At 43.1% G+C, this 26,377-nt stretch overlaps 1 protein-coding gene across 6 annotated transcripts in view; it reads right to left on the bottom strand.

Annotated features, from left to right (window-relative positions):
* Positions 1-26,377, bottom strand: part of MAP3K4 (mitogen-activated protein kinase kinase kinase 4) — a 379,054-nt gene that overhangs the window by 121,903 nt on the left and 230,774 nt on the right. For all 6 annotated transcript variants that reach the window (XM_069234493.1, XM_069234494.1, XM_069234496.1 and 3 more), the window contains 6 exons: positions 23,833-23,949; positions 23,422-23,521; positions 23,233-23,316; positions 8,012-8,278; positions 5,232-5,381; positions 4,641-4,802 (listed from right to left, as the gene is read on the bottom strand). In XM_069234493.1, the coding sequence (XP_069090594.1) occupies positions 4,641-4,802; positions 5,232-5,381; positions 8,012-8,278; positions 23,233-23,316; positions 23,422-23,521; positions 23,833-23,949 (880 nt within the window). The remainder of the gene's footprint in view (positions 1-4,640; positions 4,803-5,231; positions 5,382-8,011; positions 8,279-23,232; positions 23,317-23,421; positions 23,522-23,832; positions 23,950-26,377) is intronic.

Here is a 26,377-nt window from a genome sequence, read left to right as displayed (position 1 = left end):
ATACCATTCATGCTCCACAACCCCTCTCACTCGTATCCGTTGTTATAACTAATGGTTCTGGAGGACCCAAGGGGACCCCCCCTTTAAGAGGTTTGATAGATTCAGCCACCATACTAACTCCAACTTCAGCTTCTCGATCATCGGAATCAAAAGATTCATGTTCGAAGGAACTGGAGACAAGAGACGCAGAATAAAGTGATTCAGCTTGTTCAATGGAACTTTGCCAACGGAACCAAAAATGAAGTCGCTGCTAAGTACCCCTTGGCATTCATCTAAGCTAGGTAGTCTTGGACGCAGCGATGCCCTTAACTTCGGGACATCAGGCTAAATATTCAAGTCTCTTTTTTTAGAGCAAACTTTTTTTAAGAGCCCTCATCTATGCAGGATATGGGACCAATGAAGATTGGGTCCTGACTTGGTATCAACTGCAATTTCTTGGTATTTATCAGAAATCAGTGACTTGATAAAACCTCCAGACCCTGTTTCACATGAGGAGTCTTCTTCTAGAGATGGGGACATCACCAGGCAAGTGTCCAAATAAGGCTGAATACAGATCCCCTGCTGCTGGAGTAAAGCAATCAAGGGAGCCAGCACTACTGTAAAAACTAGAGGGGCCAATATCAGCCAGAACAGTAAGACCCAGACTGTAAATACGAGTTTACCCCGAAGCATAGGAATCTTTGGCGGTCCTGATAAACAGGCACACACAAGTAGGCATCCAGCAAATCTACTGTTGAGAGGAAATCCTTGTTTGTAACCGAAGGGATGACCTGTTGCAACAAGAATAATGCAAAATTAATAATCTTTACCCAGGAATTGACCTTTTTCACTTCCAAAACTGATTGAAAAGAGTCCTTTTGAACATGTAATAGGATCAAATATACGCAGGGCACCAATCTTAAAAAAAGAAGTGGGGGTATTAACCGTGTTAGGCAGTATGCAAGTGACATTAAGGCACATGACATTGCATGTGGCATCACAGGAAGTGGCAACACAACCCAACCCATGACCAAACACAGAAAGTGACATCACACGCAGTGACATCCGATCTTAAGACCTCACACATATGCTTAGCAGGTTTACCATGAGTACATCTTAGTGCAGTAGAATATCAAACAAATGAAATTTTGTTTTTGGGTTGTGCCAAAAAAAGTTACGCAACCCTGATGCAAAATCTAGGCCTCAACTCATACATGTATTTTTTAAAACTCTACCAAAGAGAAATTGGTAAAAAGAAGAAAAGTGTCTGCAAATCTCTTGCTTAATTGGTTGTAAATTATGCATTTTTAAATATCTTATAGTTTAAAGAACCTGCTACAGAGATTTTTGTGTGTATCAGGGAATAATATCAATGGTAAAATAACTCTGGAGGTTAACACATTTGTTGGCGAGATCTGTGTTTTGTCTAGCTCCAGTTTTTAATCAATTTAGCATGAGGGTCATTATGTCTCCTGCAGAGCACATCATGTAACATGCAGATTACAGATTTTTACTTTATGCAGGTAGGTAAACGTGTTACTGATTTTAAGACAAAGATACTTTTGTTACTTGCAGTTCATAAACTGCACTCCTTTCAATACAACACACTGTGCCATGAAGGACATATGACTCCTAGACCTAGTAACTCACACTCTCTTATGTAACACATCCTGTACATTGATTTTCACACATATGGTTTATTGTCAATGTATATTGTGCATTTGTGATGGTAAAGCGATCCAACACCCTGTATAGGGATGAGTAGCCCTATCAAAGGAATAAAACAAAATAGTGTATTTAAATTGGTATTTGTATACATACTAGGGCAGAACCAACACATCTGACATTCTTACAGAGCATACATATCTCTTATATATACTGGAACTGAATAAAGTCAAACACATATCTCTCTTAGGTACCTGTGAAGTGAATACAAGCGGTGTGCCTTCGTTGCCTGTCCATTATATTTGCATCTAGGTGTGAGGCTCCCAGCCAAAATATTCAAACAAAAGGAGGTCTTATGGCCTCTTAAATTCATCCTTTATTATGAACCTAGCTTGAATTGGATAAGCCCCTTGCCGCCTGCATGCTGCTGCTGGGAACGAAAGCAGACAACATGCAGGCAATGCTTAAAGTGTCCCAGTGTCTAAAAATTATGCCTGGACGAGTTCAGCATACTTCAGTGGGGCCCAACTTCTTGCTGTCCACCCTGTGAAAAGAGTGGTAGATGTCATCTACCCACATGTACCCTCGACTTATGCTCTGAACATACTCCTTGACCTTTCTCCTCCTGAGGCACTAGAATGACTGCTTTCTTCCCAAAGCTGTAATCCCTGCTCACAAAGTTTCCTTCTTTAATGGATCCCAGGGGACAGGTTTAGAGATGTACTCCGAGTTGGGAGGGAGTGAGCTGAATTATATATAGTAGCCTCTTCCTATTATATTCAGCACACAGCAATCTGCGACTGAATTGAGCCATGAGTTGTAAGAGTCCATGATTCTTCCTCCGCAGACAGAGGCGATGCAAAGTCAGGAGAGCTGATTGGACAAAAGTGTCTTCCCGGACAGATCCTGGGGCTTGCTCAACTTCTTATGGTGGAATTTCCTTCTTCTTGAGGAATAGAATGTAGAGAACTTCATAGAGTTTTCTCTGGAATCTCTATAGCACATTGTGGACCTTTTGTGGAAGAATCATTGTAAAATCATGTGTGCTTCCTATCCATGAATGACTTTCTCATCATATATTCCAGTTGATCTCAGAAAAGCTTTGTTCCCTCGAATGGGATGTGTAAGAAGGATGCCTTTTCAGAGAAGTTCACCTTCCAATCCCCAAGTCATAAATTTCTCCTGGTCAGAATAGAAGGACCTGAGGTTACAGCTGCTGCCACCCTGATAATGTTGGATAACACATCTGCCAAAAATGTAGACAGTTGCTCCTTTTTTACTAGAAAGTCAGAGATATCTATGCTTTCTTGGAAAGCTTCCGCCAAGGACTTCAGAGTTCAGCCAAAAAAAGTTTTACGACTGACTTAATTCAAGTCTCTCACCGAAGACTGAGAGGCAAACACATTGTACGAAGCTGATCTCAGCTAAAGATTTTATGCACCGAAGTAATTTTTAATTACACAGTTTACTTTTCAATCAACCAGGTCAGACAGGGTGCAATCATCTGGATTGAGGGATGATATATTTATCAATGGAGCCAAAATCCACTCCGGCTTGATGGACTGAGGAAGTACTTTTTTCTCCTCTTCCAATGCACAGGATTTTTGTAACAATCTCAGAATCTGACCTTGATCGACCAACTGTTTCCAATTCCTGAAAATTAAATTGTTGATCTCTGGGAGCAAGGGGTGAGGTAAGGCCTAAAGTTTAGAATATTGGGGAAACAACACCATACTGTCGTCCTCCTCTAGAGATAGATCGGATCCCAAATTGCTTAAGATGTGGGGGACAATAGAAGAAACATACTCTCCAAATAGGCACCTGCCACCAGAAGTACTAGGATTATCCAAGACTGAGTCGCTGGTGCAATCTATATATCTAGGAGGAAAGCAGGGGGTACAGCATTCTCTTTTCTGACTTTACCCTCCCCATTATTTCATTGGAATGTGAAATAGCAAAAAATAACAGTTCCTTAAATACACCCTCAGATCAGAAAACAGCTTAATCTGTGGTACCCCATACAAACCATGAACAAATCTATGCACATGCAGCAATCCTAATAGGGAAGGACTAATCATTATATTACATTGCCCAGCTATGAATTTATGAAAATGCGCCAATTCCTTCCTTTCAGTCCGACTTTAGCTCAAGGAGAGCACCGCATCTCCCTGCCAAACGTTTCAGCATGCTTCCTAGAGATGCACTGCCCTCTCCAGCAGGTAGAGGAGCTGTGTGCATGTTAGCAAATAATGAAGAAGCGCATCATCCACATCGCCTCGTAGATCCTCAGCAAGTGCACCCACTCCAAATGACCGTTATTGACGGTCCTGAAGGAGCAGAGCCTGGCCAAACCAAGCTGCAGCGGGAACATCGCACCTGCCCATGAATGTGTCTGAATGACACAAAGAAACAGGAAGTAAGTGCGGGGAGGAGGTTTATGTTTCTAGGGGGTGTCTCAGAGGAGCAGGGCCTCACTAAGTAATTAATCAAGGTGAGATGGACACGAGGGTAATGATATTTCCATTAGATTACCTTTTTCTTTTGCAATACCCTTCATAGCTCATCCATGAGACGAAAATGTACATTTGGCACCCTGACCTGAATGAAAATCAGGGGCTAGCGGATAACATAATGATTCTTTTCCACTAATTCGATCATCTATTCCTCAGTCAGTCTCTGAAACAGTATTCTAAGCTCCCAATGCAGTTTGTTAATCCACTTGAATGTAAAAACCTTTAAACATACCAGAAGAAAGTACCCCTGATCTTCTCAAATAAACCATTTGCTTCTTTATCTACAATGTTTGTGAATTACATATATGGGAAGGGGCAAAATGTGTGTGAAAACAATAAACTAAGCAGACGTAATGTAGGTGAACAACAGACAATTCTGTATATAAAAAAAAATGAAAAGCCTTTCAATGATGGCAGTTTATTATATTTGGACTCATCTACCTAGCCACTTGGCTTAACTTAAAGCAACATCTGTGACTTTACCTCAAAACCAAAGTTGTATCCCTGAATCATGGCTTCTCTGTAGTATTGCTGCAAAGTGGTTGGTTCCGCCTCTTCACCTTCTGCTTCAAATTCAGAGGTGAACATGTGGTCGACCCTGTTGATGGCACCACTTATCTTGTTGCATAGATGTAATGCTTCAGTCTGAAAGTAAGGAAACACAACAATAAAGTACCAAATCTAAACTGTGCAAAAACGTAAGGAGAGTGTTTACGATTCTCCAGAGTCCTAGAGGCAGGAAATGGCCCCGTTTGCGCCCTAGAGTAGTGTGGGTCTTTATTGCTTATGATTAAAATGTTTACATGCTGGAGAGAGCTGTAGCCTTTCTCTCTTCTTGTAACACATACACATTATGCTACAAACTCTGATCTTTGTCTTAAAGCATGGCAGGAAACAGTTTAAAACCTACAGATGTAGTAACGGATGCACTAATACTAATGGAGCAGAGGACTTTTCTTTCAACTCAGTATGGGACATAAGGGTTGTAGCTCACTTGTGGCACATTTATGAGTGCTACCCATTAGCTCAGGAGTGAAGTAAATGGTTATATGCGGAAACAAAGGTCAGTAATACCTTGAGCTGCTGCAAAGCTTTGGCAATGACGGGTTGGCTCGATGTCTGCTCATGTTGCAAAGTTACGAGCCCTTCAATCGATTGCTGGAACACTTTTCTCTGGCTCACCAGGTGTGCAGACTGCATGACCACAAGAAGAAGGTTATCCACCTAGGAAAATATGGCATGGGGGTAAGAATTCACTTCTGGACAAGTGGAAGCAAAAGTTGTTTACCCGTGCGCAGGCAGTCCTGGAATGTAGTAGGAACAATCCAGGCTCTGGTCATGGCACCTATGTTCAAGTCAGTGTTGTGCACCAGTCAGCCCCCAGAGAAGGTTGTCTTTATTGTGCATCGGTATAGTGTTCCAATATGCAACAATTCATTGTGCGCACTGATTATTCTGCTCTGTCGTACCTCTTCCTGCTATGGGGCATACGGTCTCCTTTGGTGGAGGTGAGTGTCAAACAGAAAATGGTGGGAGAGCTCTACTGTGCCTTTCATAGGTGGTGGTGTTGTGCACCTAATGCTGTTGGTGAGCAGTACAGTAAACAAAAGTGTACCTCTTCCACTGTACAACCAGAATTTACCGGAGGAAAATTATGGAAGACCAAAAAAAATTACATGTGCAAGGAATGACAACTTTTCCAAATCTTTCAAAGGAATTTCACTCCAAGAATCCCAAGAGCATGCTTGATGATTGCTACCAAGCCCTGTCCAAGATTGACCCTCCATTATTATTGAACTATTATTTCTGCATTATTGTCCTCCATTATGTTTATTTTTCATCCTAATTGTTCTTGGCGGAATCTTGATTGGTCGAGTAAACATAAATGTTAAGGAAAAATTGCTAGGCTGCTACAATAGTGTAAATATGCAGAATGCTGCCTTTGGAACGACTGAGCTGACACAGGACTGTGGAATTTTCACCAAAACAAATCAAGGGAGTCTTAAGTCTGTTTAAATAAAAGACATGGCGATTTGGAAATGACCCTAACACAACAGGAAATAGAGGAATGGGGTGGTGCGATGTGACGAACAATATAAAAAGGTCGAAACCCGGCAGTATGTAAAACTAACAAAGGTACCCTGATGATGGCATACACCAACAAGTCTCACTCAACAGGAAAAGACCATGTCAATCTTAACTAACATAAAACTAATTTTCACACTGTCAAGATTTACGAAACACGCAGGAAAACGGCAGCTACATATTATCAAAGTGCCAAATTATTTGATATTGTGTATCAGCTGCGTTATCTTAGGTGTAACGAGCTTTGAAAATGGAACACTTTTCTGATATTTTGGTCAAAATGGCAACATAACCGAATATGCTGTTGGCCAGGACCCATTGGTACTGTGCCAAGCAAACACTGCAACATTTAACATGTGGAATAGTGACAGCAGACAAGATCTGTGGGGAGAAAGCATAAAAAAGAATACTAAACAAGTTGAAGTCAGGCACCTTAATTCACAACACAGGTACTAACTACACTGCCTATGGCTATGGATGTTGGGGAAAAAACAAACTCAACCCCTTCCGAAATTCTGAATTCAGTTTATAATGTATTTGTTTTAAAGGTTCAGTTTCTTAAATCCATTGTTCATGCAATCTGGCTTCTGATTACAGTCATGAACAAATCACCAACAAATGAAAAAGCAATTCAGCATTACAAAAGTGGTAAAATACTGGTTAGAAATTAAAACCTATGGTTACTTTTGCCAAAACGTCTTGCTCTTGGGTGAAAATGACTGATGTTAAGGATTGCATTTAGCTTGAAAAGTATTTACAAAAACACATTTAAATTCACTGAAAACGTGTTCCCCAGGTCTTTCATAGGAAAAATACCAATATATGAATTATTTTGATAGTCTGTCGAACTATGCCAAGAAAAACTCGACAGTTTCCCAATCATTAACCCACCCATAAACATAAAGCACATTTTTCTCTTTATTTTCATATAAGAAACACAACTACTGAGGTTTAGATGTGAATAAACAAAAATTTTAGAAATGCGTCAGCACTGGTGATGAAATCTCACAGTATATAAAATTATAAGTGCAGGTAATCGCACATTGTTGGGACCCTCACTTTAGCAGTGTGTGGCCACATCAAACAGGTTCAGAACAGATTGACATTATTACGTTGCATCTAGCCCAGTAGAACACCCAGGGGTGTAGCTACCATTGGTGCAGCAGGTGCAGAGGCACTGGGGCATGTCGAACACTGACAAGGCTACAATTTCTTGCCTCAACAGAGGTCAAAGGGGGCATTTTCCTAGCAAGCACCAAGCATCATTGCTACGTTACTGTGTATAATTTATATTGTTTAATACAGTGAAGAAAACGTGTCTCCCGTACACTATTTTTTTGCAATGCAGCACTGTGAAATCGTGCCCTTGGGCCATCTAAACAAACTTTTTCGCGCTCTTTCGCAGTTACCTGAAAAGGCAAAAACAATGCACTGTCTGTCGAGATACTTTTACAGTGCACAATTACTAAGTACTGCTAATAAATTATGCGCAGGCCTTGCAGGATCGGAGTCATGGAGTCAACAGAAAACCACTTGAACACATCTCGTTTTGCATCCAGGTGAGTGTGCGCTTTGTCCTAGGACAGTAAAACGCCCACCTGATTTGCAACAAAAACCGAAGTTGATATTTCCAAGGGAGTGCTGGGAATCGAAGCCAGCTCGCGCCCACGCACCTCACTGAAAATAATGGAATGCTGCAAGCTTTGTCATACGTTAATGACCAAGTAATTTAAGCTTCCGACGGCAACATAAAATACAAAAGGACATACCTGCATGCTTCTCAAAGTATCAATGGTTTCCACCTGAGGCACAACTTTGACGAGATGTCCGTCCCACGAGCTCCAGCTGTTGTCCGGCTCCTGATCTTTATCGCTGTGCTTGGTCATCAGGAGAAAGGCCTGATACGCAACCTCATCCGAGTCCTTTGAACAGTCCTTTCCGGCAGCTGCGTTGAGCAGCTGTAAAATCACAGACTTTTGTCCAGAAAGGTTATCTGGGACGAAGACGTGCAGGTTTTCCAGCCCAGGAATTTGTACCTGAAACGGTAACAAAGTGAGATTTTTGACGACTCGAGCCTTCCTCTTCTCGGTCAGAGATTTATGCAGGGTTCGAGACTGCCCAGGAGCAACCTGCGAGTTCAGGAAGCACCGGGCGATAGGTATGGCCCTGCAATCATGCTGTAACTCAACTGGATGGCACTTTTTAAAACAATTACCCTCAACCTTCCTCACCTAGAAACCGAGTGGAGATTTATTTAAATGCAGTGTAAATCTGTTGAACTGTGCGCATGGCGAAAGAATGTAAAAAATAAATCTTTCGAAATTACTATTCATACAATTTTGAAAGCGCACGCAAGCCCAACAAAACAACAAGGCCGCTTTTTTTGTTTTTAGTTACAGATTCGAGCCAGACTGGTTAACTAAACATAACTTTAAAGAAAACACACGGAAGTGTTTTTCTTTTTTTAAGGTGGGGGAGCAACAAGGGTGGGCGAAAGCAATACAAGGGGTGTTGGATTATCAGAAGCAACACAGGGATGAGGGGCAGAAGCAACAATGGGGGCACCATGAAGGCAGAAGCAAAATAAAGGAAGACCGAAACATGGAGCTGGCTTAGTATATGGTTTGTGTTCCCCCTAGGCCCATTTCTAACTATTGTGATTTTCACTAATTGCACTGTTTTTATGCCTATTTCTGCATACAAGTGTATATCATTTGTGTATTATGGTATTTTTGGCAATTGTGTCACCAGAATAAAGTACCTTTTTTTGCAACACGGAGTATTTTCTTTCATGTGTGTGAGGACTGTGTGACTACAGTGGTATTGCATGAGCTTTACATGTCTCCTAGATAAGCCTTGGCTGCTCAGATACAGCTACCTCTAGAGAGCCTGTTTTCTAGACATTGCCTACATTTCACTAATAAGGGGTAGCTGGACCTGGTATAAGGTGTAAGTACCATAGGTACCCACTACAAACCAGGCCAGCCTCCTACAACATGAATAAAATAAAAATGCAAATTTTGAACCAATTAAGGAACTAATTTTTAGGCAGATCTAAATGATGTGTGCAGGCTTTGTGCAGTCACTCAAAGTGAAGAGAACCTGTGGATAAAGTGGGAAAACCCTCTGAAACATGATTTATGCTGTGGTTAGTGGAAACAAATCTAAATGACAATTTAACAAAGCACTGGAGAAAGCCTTTTGATCTAAAGCTTCTCTATGTATGTAAATATATTTTTTCAAACAATAGATTGGCAACACAGTAAAAGGTCTGTAAAAGGCCCGGCCTAAAGAAAGAATAAATGGCGTAGGTAATAAATGGCACAGTCAATGCACTACAATGCAGCACGAATCATTGAACTTTAAGGTTTTCACAGCCTCGGCTTTAATATGATTTAATCCCACAAAATTTGTGCTGTGAAAAAGTTCTAAGAATTAGTGACACATTTCAGTGCACTGTTATCTACCTAGCTTCTTCATCACTCAGTCTTCCCTTCTCCCTCACTCTCCACCACTCAATAATTTCTCTCCGCATCATCCTTCTTTCCCCATTATTTCTTTCCCTTCTTCCATTACCTACTCTCCTTATTTCACCTCTCCATTTTTTCCTCCTAGGCATCCTCCCTCCTTCAGTTCTTGTCCCTTCCTTTATTTATTTTAGTATTTACATTGCACTCCTTGGCTCAGATAGGTGTCAGAGCGCTCTACATTTTAACAAGGAACAAGCAACAAATTACATCTATGTATGGATAGTACTAACTTAAGAATGCACTAAGGTATATACCAGTCATTGTGGGCAAAAGAGGTCTCAGGTGGATTGAGGACACTAGATGCTGAAACTAACTGAGGAATTGTTTGAACAGATATGCCTTGAGATGTTTCCTGAAAGCGATGATTGGGTTAATTTTCTTGGGTCGATGTGTAGGTAGGGTACCAAGACAATGATTTTCTTACATACTTTTATTGTCGTTTTCAAATTGAACAGTTCATACATTTAGACATAAGAAGAAAGAGAGAAAGAAGGAAAGAAAGGGCGGGTGCGTGCAGGCTGATTAACATAGGTCAACATATAAGCCCAAACAAAGTCAATATAAATGAATCAAGTGATACAGCAAACACATGAACAGGGCATTCTGTTGAGCACCAATAGGGCAGCTCTCGGTACTGCCATGTCCCAGCATGGGGCTTCATCCGTCCCAACCACAGCAGGAGCGGTAGGGGACTGTAATGTCAGTGAAGGGTCCGGCGAACCCACCGAAGAGTGTGCCTGCCCAGAGAAAAACCTCCCCCAAGCATCCAGTTTCAGGCAAGCTACTACTATCGCATTCCAGGAGGTCAAAAACAGGACCTTCCATACTCTTCTGGCCTCCTCCTGTCGTAATGCCTCCCTCTCACAGCAAGCTCATCTAGTTAATTCTCCACTCCATTATCCTAGATCAGGTCCTGCAGCAGACTTCCAGCTCATTTTCAGTTGACGCTTGGCTAGGATTAGTGCCTAGTCCGTGAACCTGTCCTTCACCCCTCGAGCCGTACTACATGCATGTAAACCCAGCAGGCACAGCTGCTATAAGCAATCAAATTGTCTGTCAGTAGCCCTGCACACAACTTACAGTACAGTGGCCCACTTCGAGGCCAGAATTGGGCAAGTGCACACCATATGAAACAACCCCACCTCAATTGTACTGCAGCGGGGACACACTGACAAAGCCTTGGGGAACATGGCATGATGTGTCAGAGGCGTGAGATAGACCCGGTGCAGGAAATAAAACTGAATGAGTTTAAATCAAGCGTTTGAGGACACTTTAAGGGTAAACACCAGGATTTTCTTCCAGGCAGAGTCGTTGAGCGCAGGTCTCAAATCAGCATCCCAGCGGAGATGCAGCTGTTTTAAATTCATCCGGGCACCTTTTAACAGAGCATGATACAGCAGAGTTATCGCCCCGTCGTCCCTGTGATAAGGAACAGGTATAAAAGGTATTTGTGCTCCGGGTGCTCAGAGGGTCCTAACCTCCACCAGGCATTGATCCTGCCCGCCAAAGCACCATGCAGTAGGATATATCCCACTGGGATATCATATGTATCTCTCAGAGCTAGGAAAGAGCTAAATTTGAACCCCTCTAAACAGGTCACCCATATTGGTGATTCCTGTCTAGGGCCACACGTACAGACTAGTAGCGAGCCATCATTAAAGAAAGATCGCATGCGTAAGGGGCCCTGGTACGACTTCTTTGCAGAGCTCTATCTCACACAATGTGCTGTGCGAACCAAGACATTCTCATCCCAAACCACAAATTCTGGATTGGGGTGCAGTAGTATTCGACTGAGAAGAGTCCTGCAAGGAGTGCCGCACTCCAGGATGCCCACGGCCTCCCAAATCACTGACCGCCAGCAAGCAACCTACTGCAACTGGGTGGCCATATAATACTGTTCTAAATCTAGTGCAGCCATACTTCCCTGATACACTGGCAAACATATTTTTCTCAAGGCCACTCTATATATGCAAGTCCCCCAATATAGTGTAAGTAGTATACTATCCAATTCCACGGGAATATGCCCCAGCAAACTCAACTGGTAGTGCCGCAAAGAGGTAAAGGAGGCATGTTAACAGGATCATCTTGAAGAAAGCTATTTGACTACTGACTGAATGTGAAGGAGACCGACCGCCGTGTAGCGGATAGAGCTCGGGCAAAGTTACCATCAAATAGTAACTCTGTTATTTAGTGGTGGATGTGTTTAGAACTTCAAACAGAGATGTGCTCCCAACGCAGCACTGGTATAGCAGTGGAGTGGCAGTCTTCCTCTGAGCTGGGCCACAAGGGAAAGGCCGTCATCATGCCCTCCAAGTCAGAAGGCCCCCAGCGCATATAAAGTAGCATTATCATTTGCACAGAGCGAAATATACATATGGTCTCCTGATACAAGTAGGTCCCGCTAGTGACCACTGTGCTGTATCGTCAATGCAATTGGCTCTAGTGCCAGTGCAAATAACAGGGGGCAAGGGGCAGCCCTTCCGAATACCTCGCTCCACAGCAGACATGTCAGAGATCACTGACCCTGTCTTAATTCTTGCCACCAGCTGAGTTTAACAAATTATACTCCAAATCCCATCCCAAGTAAGGTGGCATATAAGACCTCCCACCGCAGGGAGTCGAACACTTTCAGTATATCCATGGACAAGGGGAGCATCTCCTGGCGGGATCATCTCCTATCTGTCAAGGATATGCATCAGCTGGCAGATATTAGGCAGCTTGCTATGAGTGGGTATAAAACCTGTTTGATCGGGCTGTAGCAGTTTGCTTATATGTGGCAAGATCTTATTTGCCAGTATCTTACTCAGGATTTTGTAATCCACATTAAGAATGGACGAAGGGCGGTAGGAGTCCACCAGCAGTGGGTCCTTGCTTTTCTTGAGGAGGGACACTATTGAGGCCTCACACAGGGTAGGCAGGAGTGAGCTCCATCACCATGCTCCACTGAAAACTTACACCAACCAAGGGGCAACAACCGTGGAGTATGTAGAATAGAATTCTATAGCCAACATAGGGCAACCCGTTTAACCCGGGGACCTTACCCCTGGTCATCTCATTGATAGCTCCCTTAACTTCCAGCATGGAGATCTCAGCCCCCCGCTGCTCAGCAATGGTCAGTTCCAGAGCTGGTGAGGAAGAATCCACAACATAACACAGTACGTCTGATTCATTAACCTCTGCACCCAAGGCATACAGCATGCAGTAGAAGTTGATGTCCTCCTGTGGAAACACAAGTTGGTCTGCAAAGTCTTTAACCTAAAGGGATAGTGCACCCCCAGTCCCTTCCCGAAGTAGTCAGTGAAGCATGCTCTCTAATTTGCCTCTCCCCGCGTGAGCCCTCACAATATACACCCCATAATCATATGGACCCAGGGGTTCTGCCAACGTGAACATCTCCTCTTGCTTGGTGAGCATCCGCTCTCTGCCAGCTGGTGTCTCACCTAGCTCCGATGGGAGCCCAGTGAGGACCAATTTCTGCTGGTGAATATCTGAGTGCAATCGGGCACAAACCCCCACCCTGTCAGAGATGAAGTAACTGCGCACAACCACTTTAAAGGCCTCCCATTTGACCCCTACTGATGATGGTAAGCCCTCATCATCGAGCCAAACATCAGTGATCCACTCATGAAGCAGTGACGGAACTCCTGATTCTCTAGCAGGGCCTGGTCAAACCGCCATGTTAGAATGCAGGATCTACAAGGAGACCACCAGGAGGTGCATAACAGAGGACATTGGTTGGAGTATGCCTGCACTAGGTAGTCAACATCTAGCACTTTCTCACATGCTGCAGCACACCCAATCACCTTATCCAACAGCACCTCCAGATCATGCAAACCATAGACATATGAATAGAACTGCGTCCCAGGGTTCCTCACCCGCCAGCAATCTACTAGGCGCTATTGCTGTACCCAAGCCCGGAAAGCATCTGCCAATTTAGAAGCAGGCGCCAAGTGCAACAGGGGGTGCAATCTGTCCAAATTGACATTTGCAACACAATTATAGTCTCTGCCTACTATTTGCTCATACGGCAGCACGGAAGGTAATAGGAGCATCAGGCTACCCAGAAATGAAGGCTGGTCAGTATGCGGAGCATATACATTAAGTAGTGCAATGTCCTTAACATCCAGCTGTCCTAACACCAGAACATATCTACCCTCTGGCTCAATAACGTCCTTGTGCAACTGGAAAAGCACCCCAGGACTGATTCAACTGAGGGCCCCCCTCGCAAATGCAGAGTAAGTTGTGCAGTATAATTGCCCACACAATCTCCTGTGAAGAGCTCTGCCCACGGCATCTGACAGTTGAGTCTCCTGTATGAATACAATCTGCACCCCCCTTCATTTTAAGCAAGCAAATACATTATAGCATTTAGATGGTGTGGATAGTTCCCATACTTTCCAAGTTATCAAACGGAGTAAATCAGACATTCTGACAAACACTTGTGTGATCCAGGGGCACGCCACCCCACACCAGGCACCCACAAAGGTCCCAAATACCACCTACAAAGTGCCTCCACACCGGCCAAGAAGACATCACACAAAGATCCTACAAGAAAAACAATTTTAAAAAAATCTGAAAACCACCCACAACCTCCCCAGGACTGAGATATATGTACATACTGTCCAAACAAGGGAAAAAAGGCAAAAAGCCTACAAACTAGGGTCAAACAACAAGGGCCAGCCAAGTCTGAATTGGAATGCTCAAAAGAGGAAAGAGGCAAGCCAGACAGCCAGTGTGCAATACACTAAGACAAAGTGTGTGAAGTCTAAGCCCCCCCTGAACATGCCCAGTACCCTTCCAGACAGTAAAAAAGGAGAAAACATAGTAAGTAAGAAAGATTCTGGAGGATACAACATAGTCACCACAACACAGCACTGTGAAAATAACAGTTGTACCACTACCGGAGACAAAATGTTGCCATCCTCCATACCCAGGGTAACCACCCGGTGAGTGTCCTCCAGACCAGGCACCGTGGAGCTCTCCAAGCTTAAAGCAGACCCCCGTATGTGAAGGTGTCTCAGGATGTGGGGAGCTCCCGCCAAGAGTGCAGAGAAGCCGCCGTCTCCAATGCCCTTGTTTGTTCCTCGGTTGCTTGTTGTTTGGTCTGTCAATTTGCCCCTCGGCGTGGAGTTCATTTGCGCCTCTGACGTGGCCATTGGCGAGGGACCACTAGCTATCAATGTGCCGTCTCCTAACTTTCAGGTTTAATCCAGGAAGAAATGAGTCTTGTCCTCCTCTTGCACTCTTAAGCGGGCCAGGAAGAGCAGACAGTAGGGCAACCCCAGCTCACGGAGCCATCTCTTAATGTGGAGGAATGAGGTTCACTGAGTTGACAGATGAAGGGTGAAATCCAGATTAATTGAGACCTTAGCATTCTTCACAGTAAAGGGGTCATGTAGGCGGGCCTACTGAAGGAGAAAATCCCTGTCCCGAAAATGAAGGCCACCACCGGACGGGGGGGTGGTCCCAGGCTTAGGAGGGAAGGCAGGGGACCCTGTGCGCTCGGTCCAAGGTGTAGAATTTAGATAGTCCCTCAGGGACCTCTACCTCCTGGAGCCAGTCTTCCAGAAAACTGAGCATGGCATTGCCCTCCACTGCCTCCGGCAGTCCAATGACCCTGATATTGTTGCAGCAGGCCCTCCCTTCTTGATTGTCTAGCCAGATAGCTAGTCACATTGTGTGTGCCTCCAATTCCGTGAGGCGGCACTTCGTGACTTGGGCTTCGGGGGCCAGAGTCCTCCTTCCTAGAATCCTCATGAAATAATGCCAAACTTAACAGCAATGGAGTCAAATTTGCCCTCTAGGCACTCACCACCAGCATCAATAACAGCCAGGAATATATCAAGTTTAGAGTCCATGTTGGAGGTGTCCACTCCCCCAGCTTGATACCCTCTTGGGGAGGTGCTCGGTGGGGAGTCGTTCCTGGTTCTCTGTCTGGTGCAGGGAAATGTGGGCAAACCCCCTCAAGTCAATACGTACGGCCAAAATCAGTGCTACCAGGAGTTTCAGTATTACAGTTCTCACTGCTCCCCAGAATCCGCAGCGTCAGGGTTTATGTGCAGGTGTGGGAGAACTCATAACCCCACCCACCCCACCCTGAGTTGGGCATCACTCGGGCTGGGAAACCTCCAGGAAAAGCCCCAAATGGATGGCAGGGGGGCTAGTAGTTCCTGGGGTCGTGTTGACCTTTATGCAGCTATGGTAGGTGGGGGAAGCTGCTAGTACCAGGCCAGACGCCCACCAGGCCCATCGCTATGCAGATTTCAGGGGCAGGGGAGGGCCTCCACACTACTGTCTCATCCTCTAAGTGCTGTGTCCAGGCTTTTCAGAGGCTGTGGCCAGGGAAAGGGGCCATCAAGATCAGCCCAGGCCTGATGAAAAGAAAATTGGTGATGTCTTCATGCCGCTGTCTCCCCCACTTGAGGCATCAATGTCAAGCTCACAGCTTGATCCGCGCCTGTCCTGCTGTCAAGCTCGGCGAGCTCCGCAGTCTTTGCTTGACTACAAAGCTGCCATTTTAGGTGCGCACTGGAAGCGATCATCGCTTCTCTCTACCGGGGTCTTTGGTGATTGCACAGCTGCCTCCTATTCCTGCTGTCCTTACCGCGGCTCTAGTGGTCTGAGGGCACCCGGGACGATGTTTAGTGCCGGGTGTGGTGGCCTGGAAGGGCCGGGGTCTCTTGGTCCATTGAGGAGCTCTGCCTCCAAGGTGCTCATGGCATGTCGGCTAGCTCCACCCCCAAGTTCCAAGCCAATGTGACTGCTCTGGAATGTTTTGCTTGGAGGCGGTAGACATTTTCAGTTGTGGTACTTCCAGGTGATGTTTGCCTTTACTTTACAGTCTTTGTGAGACGCAGAAGACAGAAGCTTTGCAAGGATGGGTGGGTTATTGTCTTAAAGGGGCTTTTAGACCAAATAGCATATTTTCAATTGAAATCTGACTACTTCTAGGATACTGGAGTATGGGGGTGATATGGTCGAGGTACACGGGCAAGCATGGCCTTACTGAAGTCCAGTCTGTGTAAAACTAGTGAATGCACCGCTGTTCTGAGATGCTTGGTTAAGAAGAGGCGTCCGATTTTCTTCCTGGTGTGTAGGTGGAGGTTGGCTGCTTTGGCGACTATTGATGTGTGGTATTAGTGTGAAGGCTCAATATACTGAACACTAATGATCTCACCATGGGGAAGGGTAAGAATCCTCTCAAATCCAACATATTCAGAAAAGAAGGGTAAAGCTTTCTTTTGGAGGAGGTAGAGAGATTCAGTTTTCTGCAGGTTAAGAATAAATAAGTTGTCTTGTAGCTGGGAGAGCAGTTGACAGGGGCAATTTCTTAGGACTGAGACATCTTCTAGTGTTTATGTTTTAATGCATAATTGTGTGTTGTCGGAGTACTGGTGCTGTGTGACATCAGAGTATTTTATGATAAGACATTGGGGCCTTATTTATATTCTAAGGCTAGGATTAGTCCATAAGTGATGGATTCCTAATTGATAGTGAATGGGCTGAGACTCACCACTGAAGTCCCTTCTTCTCCCTGAACTGCCTATTCTTTTGCTCTCTGTCCTTTATCTCCTCCATCCACCAACATTAGTATGCCATTTCGCCCTTAGCCTTCTCCTCACGATAGCTTCCCATCTTTACCCCAACCTAGGAATAGCCCCCCACTCAAACCTGGTTCAATGATCAGGGTTATTCACATCAATTCACTTTTAATTGTGTGAAAAATGTAAAAAATATATATGGGAGGTGCCTCACGTAAGCATCCACTGTGAGCGAATTGGCTGTTACTCACCAATTTGCTTGCTTTCCCATCATTGGCAACTTTCCTAAAAAATCCTGAGGAACCAACACCAAGACTAAATAAAAAAAAATGTTATACATGTGTATCTGTGTATTCCTATCAGATATAGCCTCCCAAGGTCCTCATAAAGAAAGGAAACATTTTCTTCATGAGTAAAAACAACTAAACATGTTTAGATCATTTTAATTTTAATGTGAATTGTTTTGGCCGTTCACATTAAAATGGTCCAAACATGGTTGGTTGTTCTTAATCATGTGTGGGCATGAAAATAAAGATGCATGCTAAATGACAGACATAACTCATTTTCAACTTTTTTGTGACAAAGACAATTTTTCCTTAAGAAGTAGTTTAATATGATGCAAAGCTGTTTCAGTGCTGAGGATCATCCAGGTCCCCAAACTCTTGTTGGCCGCAAAACTGAAGCCAACATTGAACTTGTTGTCTTCTGTGAAGATAATCTGTATGTTCTTTACCTGAAGGCCTACAGAAATTATATTCACATTTAAACAATCTGTGAGGAATTTAGCATGCAGCTCAGGTTTAAAGGTGAATAGTGAACTACCATGTAATGTGAGCATTTTGTCATTTATCAACTACATCTTTAGGTGGTGGCTGTGTATCACTATTTGACTGAGAGACTGAGTGTGTTTAAACTCTCCGAGTCACGTTCAATTTTAAATCGCTAAAACCATGGTTTTATGCACAGCAAGTACAGAATGTTTGTGAAATCACCATGGAATGTGAAGATTTTTCATTTACTGACTGATCCATTAAGTTGCCATATTGTACCACAATTCGAATGTTGCAACAATTATAATATGAGGTTGTCAATATTATTTATAATCTCTTGAACTATACCATTGTCTGACCAGATAACTTAAATTATTTGTTATGTATAGGCGGGTTGTTTAATACAATCATTGATGATTACCTTTCCTGTACGTGATGGACAAAATTACAATATTTCTGTTTTTACAAGAAATTTGACACTATTTCTGTATTTTGTGCCCAGCATTTTGAATTGTTTTCACACTTTGGTGTCACTTACTTTTTATCTTTATTCACTTATTGCTGCTCTGCTCCTAATATTGTGGAAAAAGGTTAGCGCTCTAGTGCTTTATCCCTTTTAAATAACAGTTTTTGGAAACTGACATAGAGGCACTGCTCAGCGTTATGGAGACGGTTCATCCAACTGCCGACTCATCTGAGTGCCCAAATCATCACAATTGCTTACCCTTTCTGACTCAACACCCACGTCCAGTTTGGCGATTTAAGGTAACTTTTTTTTTCGACTCATTACGAAAATGCAGTCTAGTATTCTAAGCTGGTGTTGTATATTTACCCACATAGATGCTAGTTTTCTTATTACTTGTCAATTTTAACTGTTTTATTTGGAAAACTTACGCTAATTCGTCTGCAGTCATCATTCACCCACTTTTGCAGCCTTATGAGGTTATGTCCAGGTTGGTGTTCTAAATGTTACCAACAATTCCAGAGTTTCAAAACACCTTCTCAGGTTTTTGATCTGGCATTTCACACTTTGACCCCGCATAGCCGTGACGAGTCACCTTCTAGTTTTCTCAGCACATCAATTTTTTGGATAGTCTGTACATTTAAGCTGGTTTTCCACTGTTATCATTTCCATAGTTTTGAAGGCCAAAGCGGTCCAATTCTCTCTCTACAGTACTGTGGATACTCATGAATCACGTTTCCAAAGTCTTTTTTGATTTAACAAAGTTGAAGTAAGTTGCCTGTAGTTGTTCTTGGGGTGAACCTGTTTGGTTCCTCTTTTCTGTATGGGTATCCTCATTCTTAATTACCTTTTGGGTTTTGCTTATTCTGACTTAAACACTATTTTCTAGTGCTTGACTATTTCTGTGGTTCATAAGTTCATAATTGACGTTTAATTAGTGAAGTCACACTATACTTCTCTGTGTACATCTCTGACTTCATTCCTTTTTATGTATATTAGTTTTTAGAAATTACTTTGCAGGCGTATCCTTTAAGTGTTTTGATTTATAAACAGTTCATTCCCCTAGGGGGTCTTTCTTCCTCAAACGAATTTCAAGTACTGAAGATAGTCTCATCGATACTTACAACAGAGACCGTAATATCGACAGATAACCTAACTCATTATTAACATACCAATTCAATTGTGAGCCTTGGATCGTAGTTGTTTTTGGACATTTTCTATGATATTCTTTTGAGTGGATTATATATACACGTAGACAGGACTTTGATTGCACCATCCTATTTAGGACACCTTTGTATTTTGAAAACATAAGATTGTTATTTTGCATACCTGCTGTGTCAATTTGTTTGACTGATTTAATCTTTGTCAAATATCTTTTCAATGTAATTCTGATGTTACTTCTGAACGTCTGAAAATCATTAAACAATCAACTTAAACATTATCTTGGTTCACAAAAGTCCCTTACTGGCACCTTCACGTGTTCTATATTTGTACCCAAGCCTACAAGGGCTTATTGAATTGTACTTTTGTATTAACTAATAATGAGAAAGCGAGCAAATTAATGAGTAACAGCCAATTAGCTCGTGGTGGTCGCTTTTGTGAGGCACTTCCTAGTTATAGTTTTTTACATTTTTCACACAATTAGAAGTGAACTGATGTGAACATCCCCGGTCACTGGACCTGGATAAAGTATAACACACAGACATGTGGGTAGTCTCTAGATGGGCACTAGGACAGAACCCTCTCTTAACTTATGTCCATATAAACTAGGGATACTCTATAAAGTGGGAAATAGAGTGTGTGCTGATCTAGCAAGGGTTTTGTTGAAATAGATTGAAGATAAATCATTGGCCAACAGCCTGGCTGAAAATCATTTTCCATGATCTTCTGAAGTGCTTAAGGTCACTTTTCTGCCACTTACTTATCTAGTGTTTTCCATAATGATGCACCTTGTACTGACGAGATGTTACTTGCTAGTATGCTTCATGTATCTAGGCATTCAGCACGATGAAGTGCATTGATATTGGTAGGTACTGCTTCTGTTGTAATGACAGTCTGTAACTCCATTATTGATACAACCTAGCATGATTAACTGACAAACTATGCACATGAACTTACCATAACATTACCTCCCACTGCCAAGAGTCCCCTTCTTGAATTATAAGCCTGATCTGCAGGCAAGAGTTTATAACGGGGGAGAGACGGAGCAGAAAGTCTATATTGCTACTACAACATAGCACCGTATGAAGGTAAAATAAAGATGAGGCAAACAGAACGGCAAGAAATGGAATGCTGGGAGCAGAAGTGTGAAACCAGCTACCACTGACCCCGAGCCAGTTCGTAATATTCAGAGGAGCACCCAACATGCCAACGGTCCACTATAACTTTGGCAGTGGATAGTCAGCAAATTTAGTGTTGTCAGAAATGTTGTGGTGGGGTAAGCCATGAGGCCAACACATTCGTTTTCTGCATGATGGGAGTGGAGTAGACAAAGTGCTGTGCCATGCACTTGGGACGATTGGTTACATAACCATCACAATGGGAATGCCTGAAGGTATGAATTGGATGAGGGCTTATGCCTCTAGAACAGGACAATGCTTAACACTCTAAAGGTTCCCGAAAGCTTGAATTAAACCAAGGAGGTTCAATTATTTTAGGTCTCCTGCCACCTCAACTACTTCCCTTACTCCACTGGAAGAGCTGGGTTTTCGCAGCGGGCTGCTTACAAATCATTCTGAAGGAAATTGGATGGGCGAAGTTGTGCTGACTAAAAAAAGACAAATAACACTTTTCCCTTCAATCATTTTGGTGTGCTGTGTTTCATTTATACAGCAATTCTGAATGTGCTACAGTTACAGGCAAAATGTCTCTCGGGTTGTCTATATGAGTTGAGTCTCATAGTATGTATGGTAGTTCACAAGTAGCTGCCATCTCACCATATCCTTCCTCTGTTTGGTGAAATCTGGATTCCAAAGAGGTCCTTACTGCTGCCACTTCGTATGGATTTGAATCTAATAGCAAATCTCCCTTAGTCTTTCAGCGTCAAAGTATTTTGTTCCATGAATAACCTGACTCTTCTTTGTGTGTACTGTGTTAGCTAGACCTCTGTGTCATATCACCTATAGTCATCAGAGCTGTCATGAATTACATGTGCTCTTCATGCTAAACTGTCTCATCTCGCTCAAATTAGAGATGTTTATTTTTATTCATATGGAATAACAAGGGTATGCAACAAGATTGTTATCGTCTATTCTCCGCAGGTTACTCCCCTGTCTGCAGCACAACGCAGCCACATCTGTTGCAGTTGGTGCCCGCAGAGAATTACAAATAACAAACCTGTCAGGATGAGCTGACATGGGGCTGTGAAAAGGACTCTTTAAAGACAGACGATGTGGAGGTGCCAATCCGGATGGAACACAAGGCAAATCCCACTTCAGGGCCGTCGCCACATGCAACAAACCAATCACGAAACAGATGCGTCCAAAAGGAAGAAAGAACATCTGGAGGAGAGAAAATTGCCTCATAGCACAGGTGAACCTCCTGTGAGACTCAGTGAATTCTCCACGCTGAATTCACCTACACACATCAGCATATTAGCACTTTCCTTGCAAACTGTTGGTGGGTATGGCAGAGATCTGCAATGTCCCCTCCCAGGGCTCAACTAAGTGCAACACCACACATTTGTCGCTCCTGCAGATCACTGCTGCCCATCTTCTAACTTGCTATTTTAAGAATATACCATTAAACAACTGCTTGTTTTACAGATTTCATTCTAAGAGGCATATATTAAAGCTTGGTACTCAGAACTTCTTACGCTGAAAGAACTTCTTTCTTTAGGAACAAATCACTATATGACACTCCTGAGGAAAAACAAACTTCTTGTGGACCTCTCATTCTTAGAGCACAGAAATAGGAAAAGGGCCATTTGAAAAGGATGTTCTTCGTTTAGCACTGACAGGCATCACATATCGGTTTGCTTTTTGTAAATGCGAACAGATCTCGATCTCTTTGAAAGGGAATATTGCTTTGGTCTACAAGTAAATCCTGTCTGCATGCAGGATACAAACGGTGGATGTACTAACTGGATGGATGCCCCATAAAAAGTAATCAAAATATGATTTGACTCACAACTATTGGGTAGCAAACAAAAAGTAAGCAATGAAGCAGGATCATCGTTTAACATGATTTACAATCCCAGAGACAATCAACTCAGTTTCTAATGTAACTGGTGAAATAAACACCATAACCAGACTGAGGAGGTTGGTTAGATAACACACCAGATGGCAATGCAAAAATGTCCAATGGCTTAGTCTTTACAAGGTTATCTTAGCCTTTTATCCTTCCGGGAGAGAGAAAAAATGATCACTACATTTGACTGGGTGATTATGTTTTGTTTACAAAACATCTCCGAAAAGTACTCTGGATGAAAGCCCAGTATTACCGATAATCATCTCTTGATCTGAGAGACACAATGTGAGCAGCGAGCGAACAAACAACATTTGCTTTTAAGAACATCATTTTCGAAGGTATAACCTGTTTCTAATTTTGCCTGCCATCAATCCCAGGAAATGGGATAAAGGAAACTTCTGAGTAACCCAATTGATGTACCTTTAGGGTTAGCATTTCTAAGACGCACAAGACGTCATGATAACGGCAACTCCTGTATTTATTACAAACAGCGCTTACCTTCACGTAGAGTTTAGTTCTTAAAGCATGCAGGAGCTCCCACACCGGAGCACAATAGGTGAATTCAGCAGCAATTTCCAAGTCCTGGAAAGGAATATTGGAAGACATTTTACTAAGATCCACATTTCCTTGGAAGAAAACAGAAACTGATAGACATACTATCCGCTTCAAAGCTCAGTATGACTATACCTTCCTTAGCATTTTAGCAAACCCAAGCGCTTTGGATGCCCGCTCTCTAGCCTCATGGAACAGCTCCTTCAGGGCCCGGCTGGTTTCAATGACAGATCTCCTGGAAGTCAGAGGAAAGTTATTCGGTAACTGAACAATTTTCAGTATCACTGACTGTTATCAGTAACTTCTCAAAGCATGTGTACAAATGACATATGAGTAACAACAATGAGAAACTGTTGGAGTTGTTCCGACAGAAAGACTTGGCGAACATTACGATGCAAAAAAGATTTTCAATCTGGAAATTAAAGCTGTGTTCAGTGTGTAGGGCTGGGAAAACAGTGAAAAGTGTTTGCAGTGGCTGTATGAGTACAAATGGGAACTAATGTTGCTCTGGACCTTCAACTTGAAGAATAAAAAACAGTCCTGTACCGAATTTCTTCAGATGCGCAGCTGTCATCTGCGCTGGCCCAGAACTCGTCACAGCTTTCCTGTAGACCAGAGTCTAAGAACTTGCCAGTCGATTTCAGCAGCATTCCAGCAATATCACTGAGTAGACAAGGGGGGGCAGAGTGACAACCAACCAACATTTTAGTCATCATAGAAACACAGGACATGACAACATGCACAATGAACTGTTATAATTATCATTTTAAGCCCATGCAATACTTTGCTAACTATATACACACACAGTTAACTGGTTTATTAAAGAGAGTTTCTGTAAAGATGCAATCTCTAGGCAGAGGCTGAAACGTTTCTACTTATGTTCTTACTCTATAACATAACACATCACATGCTATTCCCCCCAGCTCCTGGCAATTTTACACTTCTAGCTATTTCCAACTAGAGCATACTGAGAATTTACTCACATCATATTCTATAGTATGGCAGCTCGCTACTTCACAACCCACTCAGACAGACCATCAGGTCTCTTGCAATTGGAACAAAATACAAAACTAAGTTACAACACACATTTACAGTAGAACATTACTGTCATTACACTTTCAAACCAGAAGGAACAGTCATATCATTGGTAATTACAAGAATGGTAAACTCCCATAGAACCACTAGGGTGTCACTTGACTATGGCAATACAAATACATCTCACAATATCCACACCAACCAGGAACAGGGACAATGAAATGTAACCTTCCTTCAAACCAGGTACATAGATAACAACACGTTCCTGCCACTTTAGGACAGGACAGGAATAACACAATAATGAGGAGCTACACGATGTTTCGAAACACAAGGCACTACATAACATACTGAATAAAGGAAAAGTAATCATGCTTCATACCAAGCGATGAAAACATAAAACACATCACACTCACAGGTTTCTGACTCCATGTATGACCTCACTCCCACTGCTGATTCGATATCAAGATTTCATAAAGCATTGATTAGTTCTCTCACAAGCCATGTGAAGCATACACATTGTGAGAAACTGGGTTGTTGGTTGAGGATGGTGTACACCCTTCTCAATCAACAGCCATAATCCTTGCCAGGTTGAGCCACAAAAAAGTCACTAAATCAAACTGTGCTTAACCCTCTGGTGGCTTGGCCCAGAAGCAATCACCTTTAACTTGGAGGCAAAGTATAAAGTATTTATGCAGCATTTAAACAGTAACAACGTGAAAATGCAACACAAGATTCCCCACACCAATTTAGAACAAAAGAGTAGAATGTAATAAATTATTTGACACCAAAATAACAAAAATCCAATCAGTACATTTTAAAAGTTTAAAGTGAAAAAAGCATCTAAAAGATCAAGCCACCAACTGTGGAAATCTAGTCGTGCAAGACCGGAGCAAAGTGGAAAGTTATGGCTGACCGCAATGGAGCACAGTTTGGATACACAAAGTTAATTGGGTCCAGTCTCAACTTGTCTTTGGACTTAGAAGACATTTTGAAGAAAAATGTCTCAGAAGGTACAGTTCAGCGGGGCAAGGCAGCTGCAGTGCTGGAAGAGGATTTGTCGTTGTTGGGGAGCCACTGGACGAAGTCACAGTGAAGATGTCTAAATATGGACTTAGTCTCTTTTATGGAAATTGGAAACCTCTAGTGGGACAAAGCTGCAGGCTGTAGCCGACGAGCACTCCAGGAGGCTGGATACCCCTTCTGCAAGGAGCCTCTGAACAGGATTTCATGCTGCAGAGAAAAACGCAGTGGGAGCTACTGCAAAGTCAAGCCGACTGGTGAGCAAGTAGGTCCTGGTCTCCTTTCACTTCTCATGGCACCTTTTGGCTGAAAGTCCCAAATTTTGGATTTGGGCTGTCTGGACACACTTCGCACCCCCTCCAAGGGTCCAGGACTGGAAGGGAACCACTTGGAGTGTCAGGACTCACTCAGGCTGGGTGCAGGTGCAGGTTCAAGACTGTTGGACACTCTTCTGTCCCACAGACTCTGATCAGGAGAAAAGCTAACTAGCCCTTGGAATCACTATGGGACCTGTGTTCAAGCAGAAAAGCAGGTATCATGCAGCAGGGCAGTCCTCCGAGGGCACAAGGCAAGCTTCAGGCAGCAGGGAGGTCTTCAGAAGAACACAGAAGGCCACAGGCAGCAGGGCAACATTTAGAGTACTCTGCAGGGCCAGAAGCAAACTGAAGGTGGGTCTGAGAGTCCTAGGTTTATACCTGGTACCAGCTTTGAACTGGAAGAAGCTTTTGGAGTTTTTCCCTCACAGAAATGTCTGGAATCTCCTGCCTCCCTGCCCTGGTCCCAGGAGGTCAGGGCAGAAAATGCCAGTGTAAAGCTTTTTGTGTGTTGGCTAAGGCAGCTGCTTCGAAGTGCAAGTGGGCCTGTGCAAAGGTCTGGAGTCCCATCAAGCTAGGATAACCCATCCTGCCAACACTCAGTCCCCCTATTGTGTGGCTGTCTGGGAGGAATACACAAAGGTCAAATGCCAACTAGTCATGTCACCTAGGAACAGGCTTCAGACACCAAATGGTTAGGACAAGAAAATGCCAACTTTCTA

This window comes from Pleurodeles waltl, chromosome 5 (genome assembly GCF_031143425.1).
Source record: "Pleurodeles waltl isolate 20211129_DDA chromosome 5, aPleWal1.hap1.20221129, whole genome shotgun sequence".
Lineage (NCBI taxonomy): Eukaryota > Metazoa > Chordata > Amphibia > Caudata > Salamandridae > Pleurodeles > Pleurodeles waltl.
The sequence above is the reverse complement of the archived record's forward strand: the minus strand, read 5'-3'. Positions and strand labels throughout refer to the sequence as shown.